Here is a 27,170-nt window from a genome sequence, read left to right on the forward strand (position 1 = left end):
AACTAGATAAAGCATCATTTTGCAATACATCTGCAGGCTCCATCATGTGGATCTAGGCCAAAAGCTGAGAGAATTGAGGACAAAAGGCCTTCCAGTCAGGATTAACTCTCTCTCTCTCTCTCTCTCTCTCTCTCTCTCTCTCTCTCTCTCTCTCTCTATCTCTCCCTCTGTCTCTCTCTCTCTCTCTCTCTCTCTCTCTCTCTCTCTCTAGTTTCGTTACAAGACCAGAGTGTACAAACAGACCAATCTAGATGAGAAACAGCTGGCTAAACTGCACACTAAGGTACTGGTGGTCTGTTTCAAAGGGTGTGGCACAGTGTGAATTGTAGGTGTAAGTGTGTGTAGCATGCATTGGTGCAGTATGAAGGTGTATGTGTTGGCGGGAGTGTGTGTGTATGTGTGTGCATACTTATGCGTGGGTGTGTGCACTCTTTGCTTGTCAGTGTGTGTACACGCCTTGTGTGTGTGTGAGTGGGACTGCACACTGTCTGTCTGCAGTTACAGGCCCTTGGGGCAGCCCTCCACTGTTAGCTGTGCTGTGCTTTGTGTGGCAGACAACTCCAGTATTAATGTGTCAACTCTGCTCTCTGTGGAACGCAGTGCTGGCACACTCTTAGAAAAAAGTGTTCCAAATGGTTCTTCGGCTTTCCCTATTGGAGAACCCTTCTTGGTTCCAGGTAGGGTTCTTCAAAGGGTTCTCCTATGGGGACAGCCAAAGAACACTTTTAGGTTCTGCAGTCCCCTCATCTCTCTCTATCCCCTCATGCCTCTCATAGGCCAGTCTGAAGAAGTTCATGGACTATATCCAAAGTGGCTCTGTGGACAAGATGGCCAAGTTCTTGGACAAAGGGCTTGACCCCAACTACCAGGACCCTGACACGGGAGGTGAGACGCTGTCAGATGCTGTCCGCTGCCAGGGTGACCTGTGACCTCTCCTCAGTCAGTTAGCACCAATCAGCCATTTAGTCTGTCTGTCTGTCTGTCTGTCTGTCTGTCTGTCTGTCTGTCTGTCTGTCTGTCTGTCTGTCTGTCTGTCTGTCTGTCTGAAATCCTTCTTAGTGACCCATAACATTTGTGGGGCATATGGCCACTGTATATTTAGCATCCTAGAGATAATTTCCAGACCCTTCAGCCATACAACCTGTAATCTAGCTAGCAAACTGTTCATATCCAAGTTGAATTAGCTAACAGCCAAGATAGCTGTGGGAGCTATGGCTAATGGCTGTCCTCTGTAACCTCGACCTGAAAACCCCCAATACTCTCTCCAACTCTGAATCACACTTACCCAAAGCTCTATCTAACACTTAAAGATGATTATAATAAGCAAAGTAGACAGTTAGTTTGTGTCTCATTTAAGAGCCAGATAATATAACGAGGTGGGAGACATGCAGCTACTGTTAGCAGTTTTGGGTGTACTGCAACAGTCCTCTCACACAACAGAGCCTGCTGTCGCTGGGAGTGTGAAGTGCACTGCCACCTGGCAACACCAGGGGGCAGCAGAGAGCTCTACATCTGCCACTATCAGATAAGGGATACCGTACTGCTACAGTAGACTAGAGTGACATGATGCTTGATGTTCATGTCATAACTCCATGGCCCCACTCCTGTCTGTCTGATTAAATATATGAGCCCCTCCGTCCCGCCATTGCTCCATCTCTCTCTCCTCTGTAGAAACCCCCCTGACGTTGGCGGTGCAATGTGAGCCGGGGGGAGGGGAGGCCATACGGGGGCTGGTGCTGGGAGGGGCTCATCTTGATTTCAGGTCCAAGGACGGACTCACACCTCTACACAAGGCTGTCCGCAGCCACTGCCACACAGCCTTGCTGGTAAACACACACACACACCTCCTTACACTCACATCCATGGATTAAAGGAGCATGTATGGACCCACTGTGCATAGTGTCTTGTATTGAGATACAGTCATGATGTTCTTATAATGATATCGCATATGTTATAGTGATATTCAGTTAATCGTTTAATACACTCTTAGAAAAAAAGGTTCCAAAAGTTTTTTTTGTCTGTCCCCATAGGAGAACCCTTTTGGGTTCCATGTAGAACACTCTGTGGAAAGGGTGCTACAAGGGATTCAAACGGGTTCTATCTGGAACCAAAAGGGTTCTACCTGGAACTAAAAAGGGTTATTTAGAGGGTTCTCCTATGGGGACAGCCGAAGAAACCTTTTAGGTTCTAGATAGCACCTTTTTTCTAAGAGTGTAAGTATGTGTGTCTACCTGGTGTGTCCCTATAGACCTTGCTGTCTCTGGGTGCGTCTCCAGACTATAAGGACCGGCGGGGGCTGACTCCGCTCTACCACACTGTGCTGACAGGGGGCGACACCTCCTGCTGTGAGACCCTGCTCCACCACCGCGCCAAGCTGGCCGTCAGGGACGAGAACGGCTGGGATGAGACACACCAGGTAGGTTGAGGTGTAGGTGTGTGTAGGTGTGTGTTTCTGTGGGGTTTAGTCTGTGTTCAAGTGTCAATGTCCATTAGCATTTCACTGTGTTTGTGTGTATATAGGTTTGTGTGTGTGTGTATATAGGTTTGTGTGTCAGTGTGTATATAGGTTTGTGTGTGTATATAGGTTTGTGTGTCAGTGTGTATTTATGTTATCCATTCATGTCATGGTACGCCTCCCTTACCCTGATGTGTCTCTCCTGCTACTCACCCCCCTGTACCCCTCTAACCCATGATGAGGCCCATCTCTCATCTCCCTGTACCCTCTAACCCATGATGAGGCCCATCTCTCATCTCCCTGTACCCTCTAACCCATGATGAGGCCCGTCTCTCATCCCCCTGTACCCCTCTAACCCATGATGAGGCCCATCTCTCATCTCCCTGTACCCTCTAACCCATGATGAGGCCGTCTCTCATCTCCCTGTACCCTCTAACCCATGATGAGGCCCGTCTCTCATCTCCCTGTACCCTCTAACCCATGATGAGGCCCGTCTCTCATCTCCCTGTACCCTCTAACCCATGATGAGGCCCGTCTCTCATCTCCCTGTACCTTCTAACCCATGATGAGGCCGTCTCTCACCTCCCTGTACCCTCTAACCCATGATGAGGCCCGTCTCTCATCTCCCTGTACCTTCTAACCCATGATGAGGCCGTCTCTCATCTCCCTGTACCCTCTAACCCATGATGAGGCCCGTCTCTTATCTCCCTGTACCCTCTAACCCATGATGAGGCCCGTCTCTCATCTCCCTGTACCCTCTAACCCATGATGAGGCCCGTCTCTCATCTCCCTGTACCGTCTAACCCATGATGAGGCCCGTCTCTCATCTCCCTGTACCCTCTAACCCATGATGAGGCCGTCTCTCATCTCCCTGTACCCTCTAACCCATGATGAGGCCCGTCTCTCATCTCCCTGTACCCTCTAACCCATGATGAGGCCCGTCTCTCATCTCCCTGTACCCTCTAACCCATGATGAGGCCGTCTCTCATCTCCCTGTGCCCTCTAACCCATGATGAGGCCCGTCTCTCATCTCCCTGTACCCTCTAACCCATCATGAGGCCCGTCTCTCATCTCCCTGTACCCTCTAACCCATGATGAGGCCGTCTCTCATCTCCCTGTACCCTCTAACCCATGATGAGGCCCGTCTCTCATCTCCCTGTACCCTCTAACCCATGATGAGGCCCGTCTCTCATCTCCCTGTACCCTCTAACCCATGATGAGGCCCGTCTCTCATCTCCCTGTACCTTCTAACCCATGATGAGGCCGTCTCTCACCTCCCTGTACCCTCTAACCCATGATGAGGCCCGTCTCTCATCTCCCTGTACCTTCTAACCCATGATGAGGCCGTCTCTCATCTCCCTGTACCCTCTAACCCATGATGAGGCCCGTCTCTCATCTCCCTGTACCGTCTAACCCATGATGAGGCCCGTCTCTCATCTCCCTGTACCCTCTAACCCATGATGAGGCCGTCTCTCATCTCCCTGTACCCTCTAACCCATGATGAGGCCCGTCTCTCATCTCCCTGTACCCTCTAACCCATGATGAGGCCCGTCTCTCATCTCCCTGTACCCTCTAACCCATGATGAGGCCGTCTCTCATCTCCCTGTACCCTCTAACCCATGATGAGGCCAGTCTCTCATCCCCCTGTCACTCCATAGCTCAGGTATGAAGAGGACAGCAGATAGAACCCTGGAGACACACAGGTACTGTACTAACTTCCCCTCCATTTCAACATTCTTTTCATCCTTTCATCATTATGTCTGTGTGTATTTGTGCTGTTGTCGTTGAGCGTTGTTGTTGTGTATCTATGTGCGTATCTATGTGTAAGTGGCTCGGTAAGTGTGTATTCTCGCTGTTTTCTGATGTGTGTGTTGTTCCTGTTTCTCTCTCTCTTTTTGACAATGTATAACCCCCCTCTTTTATTTTCTTTACCTCTGATCGCCTGATCACCCCCCCTCTCTCTTTCCATTTCTCTTTCCCCACCTCTCTCTCCCTCTCTCTTTCTCTCCCTCTCTCTCACTCTCTCTACCCTCCATCTTTCTATTTTTCCCCACCTTTCCCACTCTCTGTCCCCCCACCTCTCTCTCCCTCTCTCTTTCTCTCGCTCTCTCTCACTCTCTCTACCCTCCATCTCTCTATTTCTCCCCACCTTTCCCACTCTCTGTCCCCACACCTCTCTCTCCCTCTCTCTTTCTCTCGCTCTCTCTCACTCTCTCTACCCTCCATCTCTCTATTTCTCCCCACCTTTCCCACTCTCTGTCCCCCCACCTCTCTCTCTCTCCCTCTCTGTGCTCACTCTGCTCTGATCCCAGGCCTGTCAGAATGGCAACGCCCAGCATCTGGAGCACCTTCTTTTTTACGGCGCAGACTCCACTTCCCAGAATGCCTCAGGAAACACTGCCTTGCACGTTTGTGCTTTATACAACAAGGTAGTGCTCTCTAGTAGTGTCATAAACAAACATCAAATAAAGATGACTTTGTAGTTTTGTAATCCAGTATTACAGTTATTTGCTGCTAATTGATTGACATGTATTTTGGCCATACAGGACAGCTGTGCACGAATTCTCCTTTACAGGGGAGCCAATAAAGACACAAAGAATAACAGTGGGCAGAACCCATTTCAGGTGATTATACAATACATGGCTGGGCTAATGGAATGATGTATTTGTATGTACATTGCTTGGATGGGGTTGTGTGTGATGAAGTTACTAAAGCAGAATGCTATTGGATGAGATGTACCAGTGTTAGTGATATTGTTCTGTGACGTGTACGAGGGTCCACGGTGGGACAATTCTGTCTGACCCCTTGAGCTGAGTTCTCATACTCTGTGAGACAAGGAATATGTGTATAGTGTGTGTGGAGGGTGCTGTGAGAACTGTCCCTTACACTGCTAGCGTCTGTGTTTCAGGTGGCTGTCATGTCCGGCCATTTTGAGCTAGGAGAGATTATCAAAAACCACCGGGACACATATGTAGGTACGTTCTGACCTGTGGCTGTGTCGAGGAGTTTATGCTCTATGAACGTATGTGACAGTATGTGAGAGTGGTTCGGCATTCACATGTTTCTTTAAGAACAACGTTGTGCGTACACACATTATATTTATTACATTATTTTGTATGTGTGCCAATCAAACTGGGATATTTCCTGTCCCTGCTATCTGAATGAGTGCTGCAAGTGAACTAAACATGACTAGTTTAAACCTCTCTGTCTGTCTTTCTTTCTCTCTCTCTCTTTCCTTCTCACACTCTCTCAGTACCTTTTCTTGAGTCTCCCAAATACGCCCCTCAGAGGCGAGAGAGTGCACCGCGCACCCTGGCGCTGCCCCACCCTCACCCCTTCCTGCGTGCCAACAGTGATAACAGTATGAACCTGCCTGACTGGATGGCACTGCCCAATACACCAGGCTCCAACATAGTGTCTGTACAGGTAGAGGAAGGAACCTAGCACCTGGACACCTGGGAGAACTACTGTACTGTTTCACATCATGTATCATGTAATGTAGCTATGTAGTACATCACTAATATACTGTAGTACATAACTAATATACTGTAGTACATAACTAATATACTGTAGTACATAACTAATATACTGTAGTACATCACCAATATACTGTAGTACATCACCAATATACTGTAGTACATCACCAATATACTGTAGTACATCACCAATATACTGTAGTACATCACCTATATACTGTAGTACATCACCAATATACTGTAGTACATCACCAATATACTGTAGTACATCACCTATATACTGTAGTACATCACCAATATACTGTAGTACATCACTAATATACTGTAGTACATCACTAATATACTGTAGTACATCACCAATATACTGTAGTACATCACCTATATACTGTAGTACATCACCAATATACTGTAGTACATCACCTATATACTGTAGTACATCACCAATATACTGTAGTACATCACCAATATACTGTAGTACATCACCTATATACTGTAGTACATCACCAATATACTGTAGTACATCACCAATATGCTGTAGTACATCACCAATATACTGTAGTACATCACCAATATACTGTAGTACATCACCAATATGCTGTAGTACATCACCAATGTACTGTAGTACATCACCAATGTACTGTAGTACAGACCACTGAACCGGTGTTGCCCCTTCATCTCTCTCTCTCTCTCTCTCTCTCAGGGCTATAAGCATTCAGGTACCATGCGTAGCTCCAGTAGTCCCCGTGGGGCGCGGACTCGCTCCCCGTCCCGAGGGAGAGCAGGGGATAAGGAGGACAGGAGTCGGCAGAGTCGGAGGCAGGGCGGAGGGGGAGGAGAAGGAGGCGGAGTAGGAGGAGGCGCAGGAGGGTAAGATTGACTATGGTTCTGATTGAACCGTTGATGCGTAGTTCCATTATAGTGTGCTCTCTCTCCATCTACAGCAGTGTCAGTTGTCCCTCTCTGCTGTGACTCTAGCATGGCACCCAATCCAAACTTGAAATCTGTATTAATAATTTGCACACAAATCTCCCGTCAATAGATCCAATTTGTAAGTCGCTCTGGATAAGAGCGTCTGCTAAATGACTTAAATGTAAATGTAAATGTAGATGGTTTTCACAAAGTCCAAATTAACCATGCAGACCTCAAGTTAGGATTGGGCCTACTTTGCATGAGGGTTGTGTAAAGTATAAGCCTTGTCCGAGCGAGAACGGCCCATTGGGTAGGAGTCTGTCTCCTGGTTCTGTAGCGTGAAGGCAGACACTAACCACAAGGCCACTGAGTTGGTTGTGTACTGTGCTGCATGTGCTGTATGCTGAACGCTGCCCCCCTCTGGCCAGGACGGGGTCTGTCAGCAGCAATATGGTTACAGCAGCAGGGGGCCAGCGGAGGCGTCTCTACAGCGCCGTCCCAGGACGTGTGTTTGTGGCCACGCGTTCCCACTCCGCCCAGGGAGACAGAGAGATTAGCATCAGCAAGGGAGACAAAGTCAAAGGTGTGTGTGTTTAGTGTGTCTGTGTCAGAGAATGGCTGTGTGACTGTCTGACTGGGTGTTTTTTTTCATGTGAATTCAAAATTTTTGCTAGCCTGGGTGCCAGCCTGATACATTTGCCCAGGAGATGAAATGTTCATGCTGGTACCCAGGCTAGGTCTCTGTCTGCTGATGTGAGTGGTGTATGTATGAGTCTGTCTAGTGGATGTTGTCTTCCTGTCTTAATGAGAGTATAAGGTCCTTGTTTGTCCTTGTCTTCAATGTCTGCAGGTATGAATATGTGTGTGTCTGTGAGTGAGTCTAAGGTGTTTCCAGGTATGTATGTCTTGGTGAGTACGTAGAGAGGTTTGCATGCCTGTTTGTGTGTTTACATTCCTCTGTGTGTGTTTACATGTTGTGGCTATTTCCTTGTTGTTGTTTGTGCCTATATGTTGTTTTGTGTATACTGACTGTATGAGGTAATGGCTCTGACGTGCGACGCTCTTTCCTGTCCCCTCATGCAGTGCTGAGTGTGGGCGAGGGAGGGTTCTGGGAGGGCACGGTTAAGGGACGGACCGGCTGGTTCCCCTCAGACTGTGTAGAGGAAGTGGCAGTCCGTAGCCAGGACAACCGCTCAGGTGAGGCCCTGACCACACACCTGCAGACACATGCAGCGTGCCTCTCTCTCTCCCCTCTCATTGGTCAGAAAAACACACACACATACTTACACACACGGCAGCGCTGGCTGCTACACACAGCCACACAGGCATAAAAAACAACACATTTAGCAGGAGGTCTACAGGTAGTAACACTGGGGAAGTAACACTCTAGACTCTCAGAATGATTAGAGCAGCAGAAGCAAGGTGTGGGTTGACAGGGAAGGAAGGTCCTACACTAGTCGTAGTAGTGGTGTCTGCCCACCACTAAGGCCTAAGGCAGTGGTAAACACAGCTGGTTTGACTGTATCTAGAGACTCAATAGAGAGACGTTTACTGTCGAGGTTCAGGCTGTAGTCTAACAGCAGCGTGTGACTGTAGTGACACTGTTGGTCAGTGTGGCAGGCAGGCAGCCATCATGCTGATAACACTGTGGTCGTGTGTTTTAGAGAGCCGCAGTGAGAAAGCCAAGAGACTGTTCCGCCATTACACCGTGGGCTCCTACGACAGCTTCGACGCTCCCAGGTAAGGATGGGGAGACTTTCTCTTTCTCTACAGCGTCATACTCAGAGGTCTACCTGAAAGTCAGTGAGTTGAGTGATCTTGCCCTGGATATGCTTGGAGTATGTTGGAGTGAGTTGGGTAGCTGTAAGATGGGCTTTGTTAGAGTGATCTACAGTACTGTGTTAACTTGTGTTTGGGACTATGGGTAATATACTGTATATTAACCTCACCTGTGTTGTATGTGTGGAAGTGATCCACTAGAGACTATGATTGGGTGATCTACTGTGCCATGGATTGTGATTGGGTGATCTACTGTGCGATGGATTTTGATTGGGTGATCTACTGTACGATGGATTGTGATTGGGTGATCTACTGTGCGATGGATTGTGATTGGGTGATCTACTGTGCGAAGGATTGTGATTGGGTGATCTACTGTGCGATGGATTGTGATTGGGTGATCTACTGTGCGATGGATTGTAATTGGGTGATCTACTGTGCCATGGATTGTGATTGGGTGATCTACTGTGCGATGGATTTTGATTGGGTGATCTACTGTACGATGGATTATGATTGGGTGATTACTGTGCGATGGATTGTGATTGGGTGATCTACTGTGCGATGGATTTTGATTGGGTGATCTACTGTGCCATGGATTGTGATTGGGTGATCTACTGTGCGATGGATTTTGATTGGGTGATCTACTGTGCGAAGGATTGTGATTGGGTGATCTACTGTGCGATGGATTGTGATTGGGTGATCTACTGTGCGATGGATTGTAATTGGGTGATCTACTGTGCCATGGATTGTGATTGGGTGATCTACTGTGCGATGGATTTTGATTGGGTGATCTACTGTGCGATGGATTGTGATTGGGTGATCTACTGTGCGAAGGATTGTGATTGGGTGATCTACTGTGCGATGGATTGTAATTGGGTGATCTACTGTGCGATGGATTGTGATTGGGTGATCTACTGATATCTGAAGTTACGTACAGTACTGGTCTGCTATCTGAAGTTACATACAGTACTGGTCTGATATCTGAAGTTACATACAGTACTGGTCTGATATCTGAAGTTACATACAGTACTGGTCTGATATCTGAAGTTACGTACAGTACTGGTCTGATATCTGAAGTTACGTACAGTACTGGTCTGATATCTGAAGTTACGTACAGTACTGGTCTGATATCTAAAGTTACATACAGTACTGGTCTGATATCTGAAGTTACGTACAGTACTGGTCTGATATCTGAAGTTACATACAGTACTGGTCTGATATCTGAAGTTACATGCAGTACTGGTCTGATATCTGAAGTTACGTACAGTACTGGTCTGATATCTGAAGTTACATACAGTACTGGTCTGATATCTGAAGTTACATACAGTACTGGTCTGATATCTGAAGTTACATACAGTACTGGTCAGATATCTGAAGTTACATACAGTACTGGTCAGATATCTGAAGTTACATACAGTACTGGTCTGATATCTGAAGTTACATGCAGTACTGGTCTGATATCTGAAGTTACATACAGTACTGGTCTGATATCTGAACTTCTGTAGACTGTCATCGACGTGGCCTCTACTGATGTGCTTGTTGATTATGTTGTCGTTGTTGTTGACTTCCAGATCGCTCCGTTGACACTTTGGAGTGTAACTCCTCTCATTAACACCTAGTGATGTAATGTCCTTCTCTTTATTAATGTCATGTTTTTGCGTGGCGGCTCAGAGAGGCTCTGTTATGAGGCAAACCAATTTAACGGTCCTGGACTTGGACTGTATGAAGAGAGAATTATTTATAAAGAAATAAACACATTATAAATCACATGTATTATTTACATATAATCTTTTTCCCTGCCCGCTCGCTATCACAGACAACACAAACACACACAAAAGCATTCATTATTTTGCATAATTTCATTTAGACTTACGTGCTCTACAAAGCGACTGACACCTGCATGGAAACTCACACAAACGTTTCTACACCCACATCAGGGATATTTAAACAAATGTACCCGATACGATATAAAACTCCAGGTTGTTTAGTCAGTTTGTGACACTGCTAACTCATTGCTAACTCACTGCTAACTCACTGCTAACTCATTGCTAACTCATTGCTAACTCACTGCTAACTCATTGCTAACTCATTGCTAACTCATTGCTAACTCACTGCTAACTCATTGCTAACTCATTGCTAACTCACTGCTAACTCACTGCTAACTCACTGCTAAGTCTGTTTTTATCAGAGCACTAGTGTGGATCCATCTCACCCTGCTTTTTTCCACTCCTCTATATTTGGCTTTGTCACCCCTTCCACCTCTCTCTCTCTATCGCTCCTTTTATTTTTATTCATCACCGTTTTACTCACCCCCTGTTCTTTTTAATTTTCTCTCCATCACCCTCCCTCCCCTGTGGTGTTTCCATCTGGAGAACAGACAGGGAAGGGCACTCTGGAGGGAGAGAGGGATGAACAGAGCAAGAAAGGAGGTGAAGAGGAGAGATTCTACACTATGTAGAAGTAGACGAAGAAGAGAAAAGGGAGAGAGAACGCAGGAGAGGAAATAGACGTGAATGAACAACCTCCCTTTCTCTCCCACTTTCACCTCATCACCTTTCAATCCGCTTTTAGATGGAAGATGTTTTTATATTGACAGTAAGAGATCTTGTACACCTCCTGATCTGTCTAATGAAGCAGGCTTTTACTGCTCTGACTAGCTGTGACAGTTTAACAAGGCTCGGTCGAGACGGCAGTCAGCTAAATGAATGGCTTAAATTGATATTGTGGCACAGCGATTACATTAACAAAGATTAGAGGAAGAGGAGAGATGATCAGGGAGAGATGTTCTCCCTCTATACATTTTCACCCCTAGTGTCCATCTTTATCAATCCATTCCTCCTTTCTCCCTATTTGTCCTTATCCTCCCTTCTTTACTCCTTCCTTCCTTCCTTCCTTCCTTCCTTCCTTCCTTCCTTCCTTCCTTCCTTCCTTCCTTCCTTCCTTCCTTCCTTCCTTCCTTCCTTCCTTCCTTCCTTCCTTCCTTCCTTCCTTCCTTGTTCTCTTCTTCCATCTAAATTAGCCTCCCTCCTCCGTGCCCCCTCTCTCCCTGTGTCTCAGAGCCCATGGCAGTGAACTCCCCTAGTAACACACATGACAACTGTTCTGGGGCAGCGGTCTGTGAAATAGGGACAAGGAAGCACACACACATTCTAGAGAAGAGTGGATTATTGCCCTCCATCACAAGAGGTGCTTTCAAATCACATTCTGGTGCACATTGTACATGTTTACATTATAGGTGAACACTCATACACACATGACCACACACACATGAGTCACACACACATGACCACACACACATGAGTCACACACACTAACATGACCAAACACCTGCCAACATTCATTCTCTTGCCCCTCCCCCTTGTACTCTTTCTCCCTCTCTCTCTTTCTCTCACTCTCTCCCTCTTTCTCTCACTCTCTCTTTCTCTTTCTCTCTCCCTCTGTCTCTCTGTCTCTCTCTCTCTCTCCCCCTCCCTCCCTCCCTCCCTCCCTCCCTCCCTCCCTCACACACACGCGTGCGCGGCCATACACTAAATTCACAGCAGTATAGCTTAACATGCAGAGAGAGAAACAAAAAGAGAGGGAGGGAAGGAGAGAGAAGAGAAGAACAGCAATAGGCAGTGAAGGCAGAAAGGCACCAGAGAGAGGTAGGGGGAGAGAGAGGGGGAGATTGAGCGAGAGACAGGGAGGCAGAGAGGGAGGGAGGGAAAGGCGACAGAAGACAACATCGACATACATCGAACGAAGCACTGACAGAGATGATGTGAGTGCCCTTTTAAAGAGAATCTCTCTCGCTCTAATTCTCTCTCTTCCTTCTGCTGCTCATCCCCAGCTGAATCTCTCTTCTTCTTCCTGTCTGTCTTGATGCGTCTCCTTCCTCCCGTTTCCCTGCCTCGCTCTCCTCTTTTCATTCATGCACTCTGCTTTGTTTACAGACAATGTGAGAGAGGAAAGAGGAGGAGAGGGGAGGGGACTGTGTACATGTGTGTGTGTTGATTAAAGGCCATGGGGGAGGGGAGATGTTAAGAGTGATCTAAGGGCATGTAGGGTCACTGAAGTAGAGAGGACGGAAGAGGGGTAGGACAAAATGAGTGCAGAGATGACAGAAATGGGGAAATGGTAGAGACGTGAGATGGGAGGAAGACATAGGTTGACAGGTGGTGAAAAGAGGTAGGAGATGGGGAAAAAGAGAGAGAGAATATAGAATTCACGTGTTATATTTGGTTTATTAAAGGTGCAATATGCAGAAATCTCTCTGCTATTTCCAAATTTCAGTTCATTTTGACAAAACAAGCAATGCATAGTGTAGAGAATCATTGTACCATCTAAACCTCTGTGAAATAAATGTTCAATAACCCAAAATGTTGTATTTTCAGCTGGTCGAAGCTGGTGTACAAAACTGAAAGTAAAAGACGCAAAAAACGAAACTTAAGAACGGGAAGCATAGAAATAGCTCACATAGAACACATCTACTGCTTCTTATACGTGCTTTCAAAGAAGTCACATTTTTATTTTTTTTACCTTTATTTAACTAGGCAAGTCAGTTAAGAACAAATTCTTATTTTCAATGACGGCCTAGGAACAGTGGGTTAACTGCCTGTTCAGGGGCAGAACGACAGATTTGTACCTTGTCAGCTCGGGGGTTTGAACTCGCAACCTTCCGGTTACTAGTCACACGCTCTAACCACTAGGCTACCCTGCCACATTTATATGTGAATGTGATAATAGATTAATCATCGATCATAATGATCATAAATAGCATGTATACATATATGAGTTGTGAAAAACATTGTGATTGTGATGACAGCATGCAAGCCTCAGCAGTTCAGAGCAACAGTCAGTGCGTTATACAGTATCTCCCTATCTGGAGTGAGTTACGGCAAGGGAGAGGAGTCAAACAGAACATGGCCTTAACTCATCCAAAACGCATCCGTTCTTGTGAATGGAGAATCATAACTGAGGAGGAAAACAGTGATTGACAGACTCTGTGAATACCACTGAGAGAGATATATACAGAGATAGAAGAAAGGAGAAAGGAATGTGTTTGAGTGTGTGTGTGTGTGTGTGTGTATGTGTGTGCGCGTCTGTGCGTCTCTTTTCTCTTTATATTCTGTTGGTGTATGAAATAGTCACATACTCAGCAAACAAACCCGATCACCCCTTGGCCCGCTCTTTCTCCCCTCTCAAAATTACCTCATATCTCTCTCCCTTTTTATGCTAAACCATCTCCCCCTCCCTCACTCACTCACTCACACACTCCCTCCTTCTCCCTCTCTTGTTCCGCTCTCTCTCTCTCTCCTCTCTCTCTCTCTCTCTCTCTCCCTCTCCCTCTCCCTCTCCCTCTCCCTCTCTCTCTGTGTCGCAGTCACAGTGAACCATCTCCATCTCTCTCCTTCTCCCTCGTTCTCTTTCTCTCTCTCTGCCTGTCTTAAGTATGAAGGGGCTGGGAGAGCTAGGCCCTCACTCTCTCTCTCTCTCCATCGCTCTCTCCTCCTCTCCTCCCCTCCCTCGGCTCGTACTCACTGCTCTCTCGCTGGAAGACGAGAAGGAGGAGGAGGAGGGGGGGGGGAAATGGCGATGGGGGGATGCGGCGAGGAGGATCTCTCCCTCTCTTCTTCCTGGCCGTCGCTAGGCCCCATGAATAGGAGTGTCTGGTTCATTTACAGGTACTGGCTGTTTTTGATTTCTCACTGGTTGCAGGGCTGGAGGATAGAGGGATGGTGAGGGGGAGGGAGGGAGGGAGAGGAGCATGCATGTGGACATGGATGGTAGACTGGAGTGATTAGGAAGACTAATCGATAGACAGATGGGATGTGTTGCAATGCATGAGCCTGTACGTGTGTCCGTGTGTGTGTCTGTGTGTGTGTGTAGTGAGGAAGGAGAGACGCATGCACAGCCCGGTACATTAGCAGTAACGTTACAGCCTAGCTGTGTCTCCATGTACATTAATCACTCTCCTCTCCCTCTCTGTGTCTGTACGTCTGCCTTCAGTAGCAACACAGTACCGACACAACTGTCTGATAATTGCTGCTTCTCTCATCTGCAGAATGCGTGTGTGTGTCGTGTTTGTGGGTCTCTGTGTGTGACGGTCTGTGAGCTGTTGTTGATTGAGAACAAGGTATAGGAGGCAGATCTATAACATGTATCCCCGCTAGTGGCTCTGCTTCTACTGTGTCTACATATGGTGTGTGTACGTGTGTGTGTGTTATCAATGTGTGCCCCTGTGCATGTGTACAAACAAAACTACCATTCCAGTGTTATACTTGCTATATTGTATTTACTTTGCCACCATGGCCTTTTTTGCCTTTACCTCCCTTCTCACCTCATTTGCTCACATTGTATATAGACTTGTTTATACTGTATTATTGACTGTATGTTTGTTTTACTCCATGTGTAACTCTGTGTCGTTGTATCTGTCGAACTGCTTTGCTTTATCTTGGCCAGGTCGCAATTGTAAATGAGAACTTGTTCTCAACTTGTCTACCTGGTTAAATAAAGGTGAAATAAATCAAATAAAAAATAAAATTAGTGTATAAGAGAATGAGAAGTGGTTTGAGAGGTGCATGCTGTGCCATGGGTAGCAGTCCCCCTTGCTATGCTTCTAGATGATGTTACCAATACTTATAGCAGAGCTGGGACGATAAACCCCAAATGATCCACACCGACCATACCGATCACTTATCGCAGTTATTTTGCTGGTACCATTCACTACGATAAGTATCCTATACTAGAGAAATGTGTTCTACACGTGCTTCTACACCTGCATTGCTGTTTGGGGTTCTAGGCTGGGTTTCTGTACAGCACTTAGTGACATCAGCTGATGTAAGAAGGGCTTTATAAATACATTTGATTGATTGATTGATTGAGAAGTTTGAAATGAAAGGTTTTCTAATATGGGTGATTGTTAATGGGACAACCATCAAACTAGTAGTAGTAGTTTAAAGGAAAATAGTTATGAACTGTGGTGCACATTAATGTTATAAACTGTGGTTCACATTAATGTTATAAACTGTGGTGCACATTAATGTTATAAACTGTGGTGCACATTAATTAATGTTATAAACTGTGGTGCACATTAATGATATAAACTGTGGTGCACATTCATGTTATAAACTGTGGTGCACATTCATGTTATAAACTGTGGTGCACATTAATGTTATAAACTGTGGTACACATTCATGTTATAAACTGTGGTGCACGTTCATGTTATAAACTGTGGTTTACATTAATGTTATAAACTGTGGTGCACATTAATGTTATAAACTGTGGTACACATTAATGTTATAAACTGTGGTGCACATTAATTAATGTTATAAACTGTGGTGCACATTCATGTTATAAACTGTGGTGCACGTTCATGTTATAAACTGTGGTACACATTCATGTTATAAACTGTGGTGCACATTAATTAATGTTATAAACTGTGGTGCACATTAATGTTATAAACTGTGGTACACATTCATGTTATAAACTGTGGTGCACGTTCATGTTATAAACTGTGGTTCACATTAATGTTATAAACTGTGGTACACATTCATGTTATAAACTGTGGTGCACAATAATGTTATAAACTGTGGTGGACATTAATTAATGTTATAAACTGTGGTGCACATTAATTAATGTTATAAACTGTGGTGCACATTAATGTTATAAACTGTGGTACACATTCATGTTATAAACTGTGGTGCACGTTCATGTTATAAACTGTGGTTCACATTAATGTTATAAACTGTGGTACACATTCATGTTATAAACTGTGGTGCACAATAATGTTATAAACTGTGGTTCACATTAATGTTATAAACTGTGGTGGACATTAATTAATGTTATAAACTGTGGTGCACATTAATTAATGTTATAAACTGTGGTGCACATTAATGTTATAAACTGTGGTTCACATTAATGTTATAAACTGTGGTACACATTCATGTTATAAACTGTGGTGCACATTAATGTTATAAACTGTGGTTCACATTAATGTTATAAACTGTGGTTCACATTAATGTTATAAACTGTGGTTCACATTAATGTTATAAACTGTGGTGGACATTAATAAATGTTATAAACTGTGGTGCACATTAATTAATGTTATAAACTATGGTGCACATTAATGTTATAAACTGTGGTACACATTAATGTTATAAACTGTGGTGCACAATAATGTTATAAACTGTGGTTCACATTAATGTTATAAACTGTGGTTCACATTAATGTTATAAACTATGGTGCACATTAATGTTATAAACTGTGGTACACATTAATGTTATAAACTGTGGTGCACAATAATGTTATAAACTGTGGTTCACATTAATGTTATAAACTGTGGTTCACATTAATGTTATAAACTGTGGTGGACATTAATTAATGTTATAAACTGTGGTTCACATTAATGTTATAAACTGTGGTGCACATTAATGTTATAAACTGTGGTTCACATTAATGTTATAAACTGTGGTTCACATTAATGTTATAAACTGTGGTTCACATTAATGTTATAAACTGTGGTGCACATTAATTAATGTTATAAACTATGGTGGACATTAATTAATGTTATAAACTGTGGTGCACATTAATTAATGTTATAAACTGTGGTTCACATTCATGTTATAAACTGTGGTGCACATTAATTAATGTTATAAACTGTGGTTCACATTAATGTTATAAACTGTGGTGCACATTAATTAATGTTATAAACTGTGGTGCACATTCATTAATGTTATAAACTGTGGTGCACATTAATGTTATAAACTGTGGTGGACATTAATTCATGTTATAAACTGTGGTGCACATTAATTCATGTTATAAACTGTGGTGCACATTAATTCATGTTATAAACTGTGGTGCACATTCATGTTATAAACTGTGGTGCACATTAATTAATGTTATAAACTGTGGTGCACATTAATGTTATAAACTGTGGTACACATTCATGTTATAAACTGTGGTGCACGTTCATGTTATAAACTGGTTCACATTAATGTTATAAACTGTGGTACACATTCATGTTATAAACTGTGGTGCACAATAATGTTATAAACTGTGGTTCACATTAATGTTATAAACTGTGGTTCACATTAATGTTATAAACTGTGGTGGACATTAATTAATGTTATAAACTGTGGTGCACATTAATTAATGTTATAAACTGTGGTGGACATTAATTAATGTTATAAACTGTGGTGGACATTAATTAATGTTATAAACTGTGGTTCACATTCATGTTATAAACTGTGGTGCACATTAATTAATGTTATAAACTGTGGTTCACATTCATGTTATAAACTGTGGTGCACATTAATTCATGTTATAAACTGTGGTGCACATTCATTAATGTTATAAACTGTGGTGCACATTAATGTTATAAACTGTGGTGCACATTCATTAATTTTATAAACTGTGGTGCACATTAATGTTATAAACTGTGGTGCACATTCATTAATGTTATAAACTGTGGTGCACATTCATTAATGTTATAAACGGTGGTGCACATTCATTAATGATATAAACTGTGGTACACATTCATTAATGTTATAAACTGTGGTTCACATTCATGTTATAAACTGTGGTGCACAATAATTAATGTTATAAACTGTGGTTCACATTCATTAATTTTATAAACTGTGGTGCACAATAATGTTATAAACTGTGGTGCAAATTCATTAATGTTATAAACTGTGGTTCACATTCATGTTATAAACTGTGGTGCACATTAATGTTATAAACTGTGGTTCACATTAATGTTATAAACTGTGGTGCACATTCATTAATGTTATAAACTGTGGTGCACATTCATTAATGTTATAAACTGTGGTGCACATTAATGTTATAAACTGTGGTGCACATTCATTAATGTTATAAACTGTGGTGCACATTAATGTTATAAACTGTGGTGCACATTCATTAATGTTATAAACTGTGGTGCACATTAATTAATGTTATAAACTGTGGTGCACATTCATTAATGTTATAAACTGTGGTGCACATTCATTAATGTTATAAACTGTGGTGCACATTCATTAATGTTATAAACTGTGGTGCACATTCATTAATGTTATAAACTGTGGTGCACATTCATTAATGTTATAAACTGTGGTGCACATTCATTAATGTTATAAACTGTGGTGCACATTAATGTTATAAACTGTGGTGCACATTCATGTTATAAACTGTGGTGCACAATAATGTTATAAACTGTGGTGCACATTAATTAATGTTATAAACTGTGGTGCACATTAATTAATGTTATAAACTGTGGTGGACATTAATTAATGTTATAAACTGTGGTTCACATTCATGTTATAAACTGTGGTGCACATTAATGTTATAAACTGTGGTTCACATTCATGTTATAAACTGTGGTGCACATTCATTAATGTTATAAACTGTGGTGCACATTCATTAATGTTATAAACTGTGGTGCACATTAATGTTATAAACTGTGGTTCACATTCATGTTATAAACTGTGGTGCACATTCATTAATTTTATAAACTGTGGTGCACATTCATTAATGTTATAAACTGTGGTGCACATTCATTAATGTTATAAACTGTGGTGCACATTAATGTTATAAACTGTGGTGCACATTAATGTTATAAACTGTGGTGCACATTAATGTTATAAACTGTGGTGCACATTAATGTTATAAACTGTGGTTCACATTCATGTTATAAACTGTGGTGCACATTCATTAATGTTATAAACTGTGGTTCACATTAATGTTATAAACTGTGGTACACATTCATGTTATAAACTGTGGTTCACATTCATGTTATAAACTGTGGTGCACATTAATAAATGTTATAAACTGTGGTGCACATTAATGTTATAAACTGTGGTGCACATTAATGTTATAAACTGTGGTTCACATTCATGTTATAAACTGTGGTGCACATTCATTAATGTTATAAACTGTGGTGCACATTCATTAATGTTATAAACTGTGGTGCACATTAATGTTATAAACTGTGGTGCACATTCATTAATGTTATAAACTGTGGTTCACATTAATGTTATAAACTGTGGTGCACATTCATTAATGTTATAAACTGTGGTGCACATTCATTAATGTTATAAACTGTGGTGCACATTCATTAATGTTATAAACTGTGGTGCACATTAATGTTATAAACTGTGGTGCACATTAATGTTATAAACTGTGGTTCACATTAATGTTATAAACTGTGGTTCACATTAATGTTATAAACTGTGGTGCACATTAATGTTATAAACGTATCATTATATTTATGGTTACAGCATTAATTGAGGTAATTTATCAGGATGGGGCTTGTTGTCCATATCCCCCGGCTCTAACTTCTAGATTGTGTCGCATGGATCAGTTACATTGGAGATACAGTAGGTATGTATGTAGGAGGAGCATGGTTAGATGATTGTGTGGTGTTATTACGGTATGCACAACCTTGAGTTGGTGACAGACTTGATGACAGGAGAGCTTGTGTCAGTATAGATACCGCTGGGCTGCAGTCCAGAGGAATGTTTGTGTGAGGAACATAACCAACCTAACCAACCAATCCCCATGGTGTGGCGAGTCCCAAATGACACCTTATTCCCCATATAGATCCCATTCATCTCTGGTCAACAGTGGTGCACTAGGCTCAATTATGAGGAAGGTGTCATTACAGATGGATGCAGTCCGTGATTGTGTGGTGCTCATTGGTTCATGCTGGCAAATGACTGTATTTAAGTGAGTTGCTATGCGAGTTGCTATGCCAGTGGAGGGGACGGCCTGGGTGAAGAAGAAGAAGGGAAGAAAAACAGTCCAGCAACATACAGTACGTAAACATTATTAAAGGTAAACAGTATGTTGACAGTAGCTAGTTGAATCATTGGATGACTGGTTAACTACCTACACTAGGTCTTCCAAAAGGGGATCAAGTGGCTGACATGCAGGTGCTTGTGGGTATTCACACTTCTTCTGTGGTCTTTCCATGATAGCTCCATGTACTCTAGTTAGATAGCAACTGGAAACTGCCAATTATCGTCATCTCCCATACTCATTATCCCCTGTTTATTCATGAGGCTATTTTAGCGAGGCGGACCAACATAACCTGACCTCTTTATTGGCTCTACATGTGAGGATTCCTCTTCTTTGGATGACTACGTCTGTGTCATCAGAGCACCTAGCTGTGCATACATTTCTCTCTTCCAGTGTAGTCAGGCCTCTCTATATTACACCAGCTAGATCCTACGTCCTGTAGCTTGTTGCTCAGGCAACCGTCATCATCATATATAGCCTAGCATCTTAGAGCGTGAGGTTCTGGAACAACATCTCTGGTCTTTCTGTCAACCAACCCAGCGCAATCTCACTGTACCTCGCCTAGTCGCCGACACAAGGCTGCCCAGCGAGCCCCTGGTCTGGTGCATTATGTCATCAGTTGACCCCTGACCCCAGAGAGGACACAGGAAATACAAAACCCACTGCACAGCTCTGGGGAGCCGAGTCAGGGCAGAGTCAGTTAAATGTATTCATTCGGTAATAACGGTAATAGCACATTTTCTACAATGTGCTTAAAAAATGTGCCCTCATTTCAGAAGGTCCCTGACCCCTCCCACCTCCCCCTCTCTCCCAGGATTAAGGCTCCCTCCTGGTGCAGTGTGCATGTATGCAGGGGGATACCTATCTCCTACCTCTCTCTCTCTCTCGTACCTCTTTCTCTCCTACCTCGCTCATACCTCTCTCTCTCATACTTCTCTCTCTCTCGTACCTCTCTCTCTCCTACCTCTCTTTCCTAACTCTCTCCTACCTCTCTCTCTCTCGTACCTCTTTCTCTCCTACCTCTCTCTCATACCTCTCTCATACCTCTCTCTCTCTCTCGTACCTCTCTCTCTCCTACCTCTCTTTCCTACCTCTCTCTCCTACCTCTCTCTCTCTCTCTCTCCTCTCTCTCTCTCTCCTACCTCTCTATCCTACCTCTCTCTCTCTCTCCTACCTCTCTCTCCTACCTCTCTCTCTCTCTCGTACCTCTCTGTCTCGTACCTCTCTCTCCTACCTCTCTCTCTCCTACCTCTCTCTCTCCTACCTCTCTCTCCTACCGCTCTCTCTCTCCTACCTCTCTCTCTCTCCTACCTCTCTCTCCTACCTCTCTCTCTCCTACCTCTCTCTCTCTCTCCTACCTCTCTCTCTCCTACCCCTCTCTCTCTCTCTCCTACCTCTCTCTCTCTCTCCTACCACTCTCTCTCCTACCTCTCTCTCTTCTCCTACTCTCTCTCTCTCCTACCTCTCTCTCCATCCTACCTCTCTCTCTCCTCTCTCTCCCTACCTTTCTCTCTCCTACCTCTCTCTCTCCTACCTCTCTCTCCTACCTCTCTCTCTCTCTCTCCTACCTCTCTCTCCTACCTCTCTCTCCTACCTCTCTCTCTCCTACCTCTCTCTCTCTCTCTCCTAACCTCTCTCTCTCTCCTACCTCTATCTCCTACCTCTCTCTCTCTCTCCTACCTCTCTCTCTCTCTCCTACCTCTCTCTCTCCTACCTCTCTCTCTCTCTCTCCTACCTCTCTCTCTCTCTCTCCTACCTCTCTCTCTCCTACCTCTCTCTCCTACCTCTCTCTCTCTTTCTCTTCTTCCTGCTGTCCCCTTTTTCCACTCCTTTATTTTTCATGTTATCGCTAAGTGTCTCTCCCCATCTCTCTCTGTCCTCTCTCTTAGTGACTATATCATCAAGGAGAAGACAGTGCTTCTGCAAAAAAAAGACAGTGAGGGTTTTGGCTTTGTGCTGAGAGGAGCCAAGGGTAAGGAAACACGTGCGATCAGCTGTTGATAGATAGACAGTCAGGCATACAGACAGGCCTTTAACAAACAGGCACACACACACACACACACACACACACACACACACACACACACACACACACACACACACACACACACACACACACACACACACACACACACACACACACACACACACACACACACACACACACACTTGGACAGTCTCACTGTGCTGCCAGGGCTTCATCAGTCTAGTTGTTACAGTGGTTATGACATAATGCTGGTTACCCCTCTGTTCTCTGTCTTCAGCTCAGACCCCCATCGAGGAGTTCACTCCCACCCCAGCCTTCCCAGCACTGCAGTACCTGGAGTCTGTCGACGAAGGAGGCGTGGCCTGGAGAGCCGGTCTGAGAATGGGAGACTTCCTCATTGAGGTGTGTGCTGCTAGGGCATGATGGGAGCTGAAGTTGGATTCTTCACAATGACTGTTATTATGAAAAATCACCCTCTCTAACCAATTACATGGACTTCATCTTCTTCACCTCTACCCCCCCCCCCTCTCAGGTGAATGGTCAGAATGTGGTGAAGGTGGGACACAGGCAGGTGGTCAACATGATCAGGCAAGGTGGAAACGCCCTCATGGTCAAGGTTGTCATGGTGACACGCAACCCTGACATGGAGGATGGCCAGAGAAAGAAAAGTAAGAGACAACACAGGGTCTGGAACTACGACAACGATGATGGCGACGAGGATGAGGACGAGGATGATAATGCTTTCCTTTCTCCACAGTCCCCCAGCAGAGTAAAAGACTAAGCACTCCGGCCATCGCTCTCCGCTCTAAATCCATGACCTCAGAACTGGAGGAGATGGGTAAGACATGGGGGATACGGGTTGGGTTCTGGGTAGAGACAGGAAAGACAAGGACAGAGGAGGAAGGAGACCAGGAACACACGGAGAGGGAAAGAGCATCTAGAAGGAATACAAAGGAATGTAGAGGGAGATGTACTGGAGATAGAGAGAGATGATGAGAAGAGAAGGTGAAAGACAGGAGGGATGGGTAGAGCTTAAGATGCATGAAGTGAAAAAAGCGAGAGAGGCCTAAAAGAAGAAAGAACCCACTGGGCACAGACGTCTGTTCCACGTTGGTTCAACGTAATGTCATTGAAATGATGTGGGGAAAGCGTTGTTTCAGCCAGTGTGTGCCCATTGGGAAAGGAAAGGCAAAAGGGGCTACAAAGACACAGAGAGGTGGGCTGTGATGGACAGAGGGAAGAAAAGGAGGGCAAGCAAGAGAGGCAGAGAAGTGACACTGTCATGTACTGTCTTGAGTGTCCAGGGAAAGGTGTCAGAACCTTAATGGTGACAGCATTGTTAGGGTACCAACATGGATGAGAGTCTCAATGCATTTCACTGTTCTTTCAGAGGTTCCACACTGTCACTTCCAGCACCCCCACTACAGGTAACCCCTCAAACAATGACCCCACCCACCCCTGATCCTTTTCACTGCGCCCCCTTTTACCCCCGCACCCCCAGCCCTATAACCCCCGCACCCCCAGCCCTATAACCCCCGCACCCCCAGACCAGTCCCACGTCTCCACAAACACACCTACCCTGGCTGAGTGTGTTGTTGCCAGGGTAACACTGCAGGGGGTGGGTGTCACTCTGAGGGAGACTACTGTAGATGCTGCTGCGGTCTCTACTGAGCATGCTCACTTCACCCATGATGATGATTTATGGGAGCAGATAATATGAGAGGCAAGCGGGAGCCTCTGAGTATTTCCTATCTGATCCTAGGTCAGATTCCAGCTCATTCCTACAGACTCCCACATGTCACTCTCCCTTACAAGCCAGTCTGCTGGGACATTACTCCTGTCCTCAATACACACGGCTTATTATCTCCTCTAGTGCAGAGCCAGGATAAGATCCAGATGGTTGGGTAACTACTAGCTTACTGTACCCCTGACTATCCCCCCAACACCCCTCTCTGTGGTCCAAACCCCTGACTATCCCCCCCAACACCCCTCTCTGTGGTCCAAACCCCTGACTATCCCCCATCACCCCTCTCTGTGGTCCAAACCCCTGACTATCCCCCAACACCCCTCTCTGTGGTCCAAACCCCTGACTATCCCCCATCACCCCTCTCTGTGGTCCAAACCCTGACTATCCCCCAACACCCCTCTGTGGTCCAAACCCCTGACTATCCCCTCATCACCCCTCTCTGTGGTCCAAACCCTGACTATCCCCCCATCACCCCTCTCTGTGGTCCAAACCCCTGACTATCCCCTCATCACCCCTCTCTATGGTCCAAACCCCTGACTATCCCCCAACATCCCTCTCTGTGGTCCAAACCCTTGACTATCCCTTCATCACCCCTCTCTGTGGTCCAAACCCCTGACTATCCCCCCATCACCCCTCTCTGTGGTCCAAACCCCTGACTATCCCCTCATCACCCCTCTCTGTGGTCCAAACCCCTGACTATCCCCCCATCACCCCTCTCTGTGGTCCAAACCCCTGACTATCCCCTCATCACCCCTCTCTGTGGTCCAAACCCCTGACTATACCTTCATCACCCTTCTCTGTGGTCCAAACCCCTGACTATCCCCCATCACCCCTCTCTGTGGTCCAAACCCCTGACTATCCCCTCATCACCCCTCTCTGTGGTCCAAACCCCTGACTATCCCCTCATTACCCCTCTCTGTGGTCCAAACCCCTGACTGACTGATTGACACACAGCATGAGCAGCCGCCCCACAGACCCCCTGCCCTGCCCTGATCTCCCCCCACCTGTAAACCAATGATCACTACCCCTATAGTATGGAACATCCCAAACGTACACTACACTAATGTTGCAGCCCCTCGTCCCACTACTACACAAACCTTAATGCTGTAATAGCAGTATATCTACTGTATAACCCCACACATACATGGCCCCTGTCCAGGGTGATAATGCAACTATACTCTCCATATTTAATGTAGAACCATACAGTAGATATATTTGTTTCATTTAATCTTCATAAACAAACATGTCTTTTCATACAAAAGTCTGTCCTGTCTTTATGCATCAACTTCTGCTCCTCATTCCATATGCACATTCCCTAAAGGTTTCAGGAGCAGAATGTGTGAGGGAGTCATATCAGCCTGAGCCATATGCTTATTCTAATGCCATGAATGAATATAGCTACCCCTGACAATGTCCATTAAACTGTCTCACCTCTATGTTTGGTGCAGTGTCCCAGTTCACCTGGAGGTCACGCTGCACGATAGCACCAGCATCAACAGGGAAATGATATCACACACTTACCTGAGTTGTTCAGCGTAGTTTTAACAGCGCGTTTCACTTCTAAAGCAGTAGCCGAAGCATCGATTACAAGGCTAATGACAGTATCTTTCTTCCTTTTCACTGCAACGTTGTTCAACAGTTATTACACACACTGTTGTTTTCTAAACTGAATGACTTGGCGTGTCTGAAATGAATTGACCCTAACATCATTCAGCGAACATTGAAGACATTTTAACAAAACACTTTCCTACCACTCACCACCTCTAAAAACATGGTCCCCACAATACACAAGCTCACACAGTCACAGAGGTCTGTCTGAACCCCTCTCTAAACCTGTCTGTAGAACCCTGTGGTCTACTCACGCTCCACTACTCTCTAAACCCGTCTGTAGAACCCTGTGGTCTACTCACGCTCCACTACTCTCTAAACCCGTCTGTAGAACCCTGTGGTCTACTCACGCTCCACTACTCTCTGAACCCGTCTGTAGAACCCTGTGGTCTACTCACGCTCCACTACTCTCTAAACCCGTCTGTAGAACCCTGTGGTCTACTCACGCTCCACTACTCTCTAAACCTGTCTGTAGAACCCTGTGGTCTACTCACGCCCCACTACTCTCTAAACCCGTCTGTAGAACCCTGTGGTCTACTCACGCTCCACTACTCTCTAAACCCGTCTGTAGAACCCTGTGGTCTACTCACGCTCCACTACTCTCTAAACCCGTCTGTAGAACCCTGTGGTCTACTCACGCTCCACTACTCTCTAAACCCGTCTGTAGAACCCTGTGGTCTACTCACGCCCCACTACTCTCTAAACCCGTCTGTAGAACCCTGTGGTCTACTCACGCTCCACTACTCTCTACACCCGTCTGTAGAACCCTGTGGTCTACTCACGTTCCACTACTCTCTAAACCCGTCTGTAGAACCCTGTGGTCTACTCACGCTCCACTACTCCCTACACCCGTCTGTAGAACCCTGTGGTCTACTCACGCCCCACTACTCTCTAAACCTGTCGTCTACTCACGCTCCACTACTCTCTAAACCTGTCTGTAGAACCCTGTGGTCTACTCACGCCCCACTACTCTCTAAACCCGTCTGTAGAACCCTGTGGTCTACTCACGTTTCACTACTCTCTAAACCCGTCTGTAGAGCCCTGTGGTCTACTCACGCTCCACTACTCTCTAAACCCGTCTGTAGAACCCTGTGGTCTACTCACGCTCCACTACTCTCTAAACCCGTCTGTAGAACCCTGTGGTCTACTCACGCTCCACTACTCTCTAAACCCGTCTGTAGAACCCTGTGGTCTACTCACGCTCCACTACTCTCTAAACCCGTCTGTAGAACCCTGTGGTGTACTCACGCTCCACTACTCTCTAAACATGTCGTCTACTCATGCTCCACTACTCTCTAAACCTGTCTGTAGAACCCTGTGGTCTACTCACGCCCCACTACTCTCTAAACCTGTCTGTAGAACCCTGTGGTCTACTCACGCCCCACTACTCTCTAAACCCGTCTGTAGAACCCTGTGGTCTACTCACGCTCCACTACTCTC

General features: G+C 44.9%; 1 protein-coding gene across 1 annotated transcript in view; it reads left to right on the forward strand.

Moving 5' to 3' along the window:
• Positions 1-25,629, forward strand: part of LOC115127616 (SH3 and multiple ankyrin repeat domains protein 1-like) — a 66,180-nt gene extending 40,551 nt beyond the window's left edge. Inside the window, exons 3-19 of the mRNA XM_065010944.1 lie at positions 212-283; positions 777-885; positions 1,672-1,826; positions 2,249-2,416; positions 4,768-4,884; positions 5,002-5,079; positions 5,364-5,430; positions 5,709-5,881; positions 6,632-6,798; positions 7,269-7,423; positions 7,924-8,037; positions 8,505-8,580; positions 22,278-22,360; positions 22,653-22,777; positions 22,908-23,043; positions 23,133-23,213; positions 25,571-25,629. Coding sequence (XP_064867016.1) covers positions 212-283; positions 777-885; positions 1,672-1,826; positions 2,249-2,416; positions 4,768-4,884; positions 5,002-5,079; positions 5,364-5,430; positions 5,709-5,881; positions 6,632-6,798; positions 7,269-7,423; positions 7,924-8,037; positions 8,505-8,580; positions 22,278-22,360; positions 22,653-22,777; positions 22,908-23,043; positions 23,133-23,213; positions 25,571-25,629 — 1,935 coding nt within the window. The remainder of the gene's footprint in view (positions 1-211; positions 284-776; positions 886-1,671; positions 1,827-2,248; positions 2,417-4,767; positions 4,885-5,001; positions 5,080-5,363; positions 5,431-5,708; positions 5,882-6,631; positions 6,799-7,268; positions 7,424-7,923; positions 8,038-8,504; positions 8,581-22,277; positions 22,361-22,652; positions 22,778-22,907; positions 23,044-23,132; positions 23,214-25,570) is intronic.
• The last annotated feature ends 1,541 nt before the right edge of the window (positions 25,630-27,170 follow it).

This window comes from Oncorhynchus nerka, linkage group LG26 (genome assembly GCF_034236695.1).
Source record: "Oncorhynchus nerka isolate Pitt River linkage group LG26, Oner_Uvic_2.0, whole genome shotgun sequence".
Taxonomy (NCBI): Eukaryota; Metazoa; Chordata; class Actinopteri; order Salmoniformes; family Salmonidae; genus Oncorhynchus; species Oncorhynchus nerka.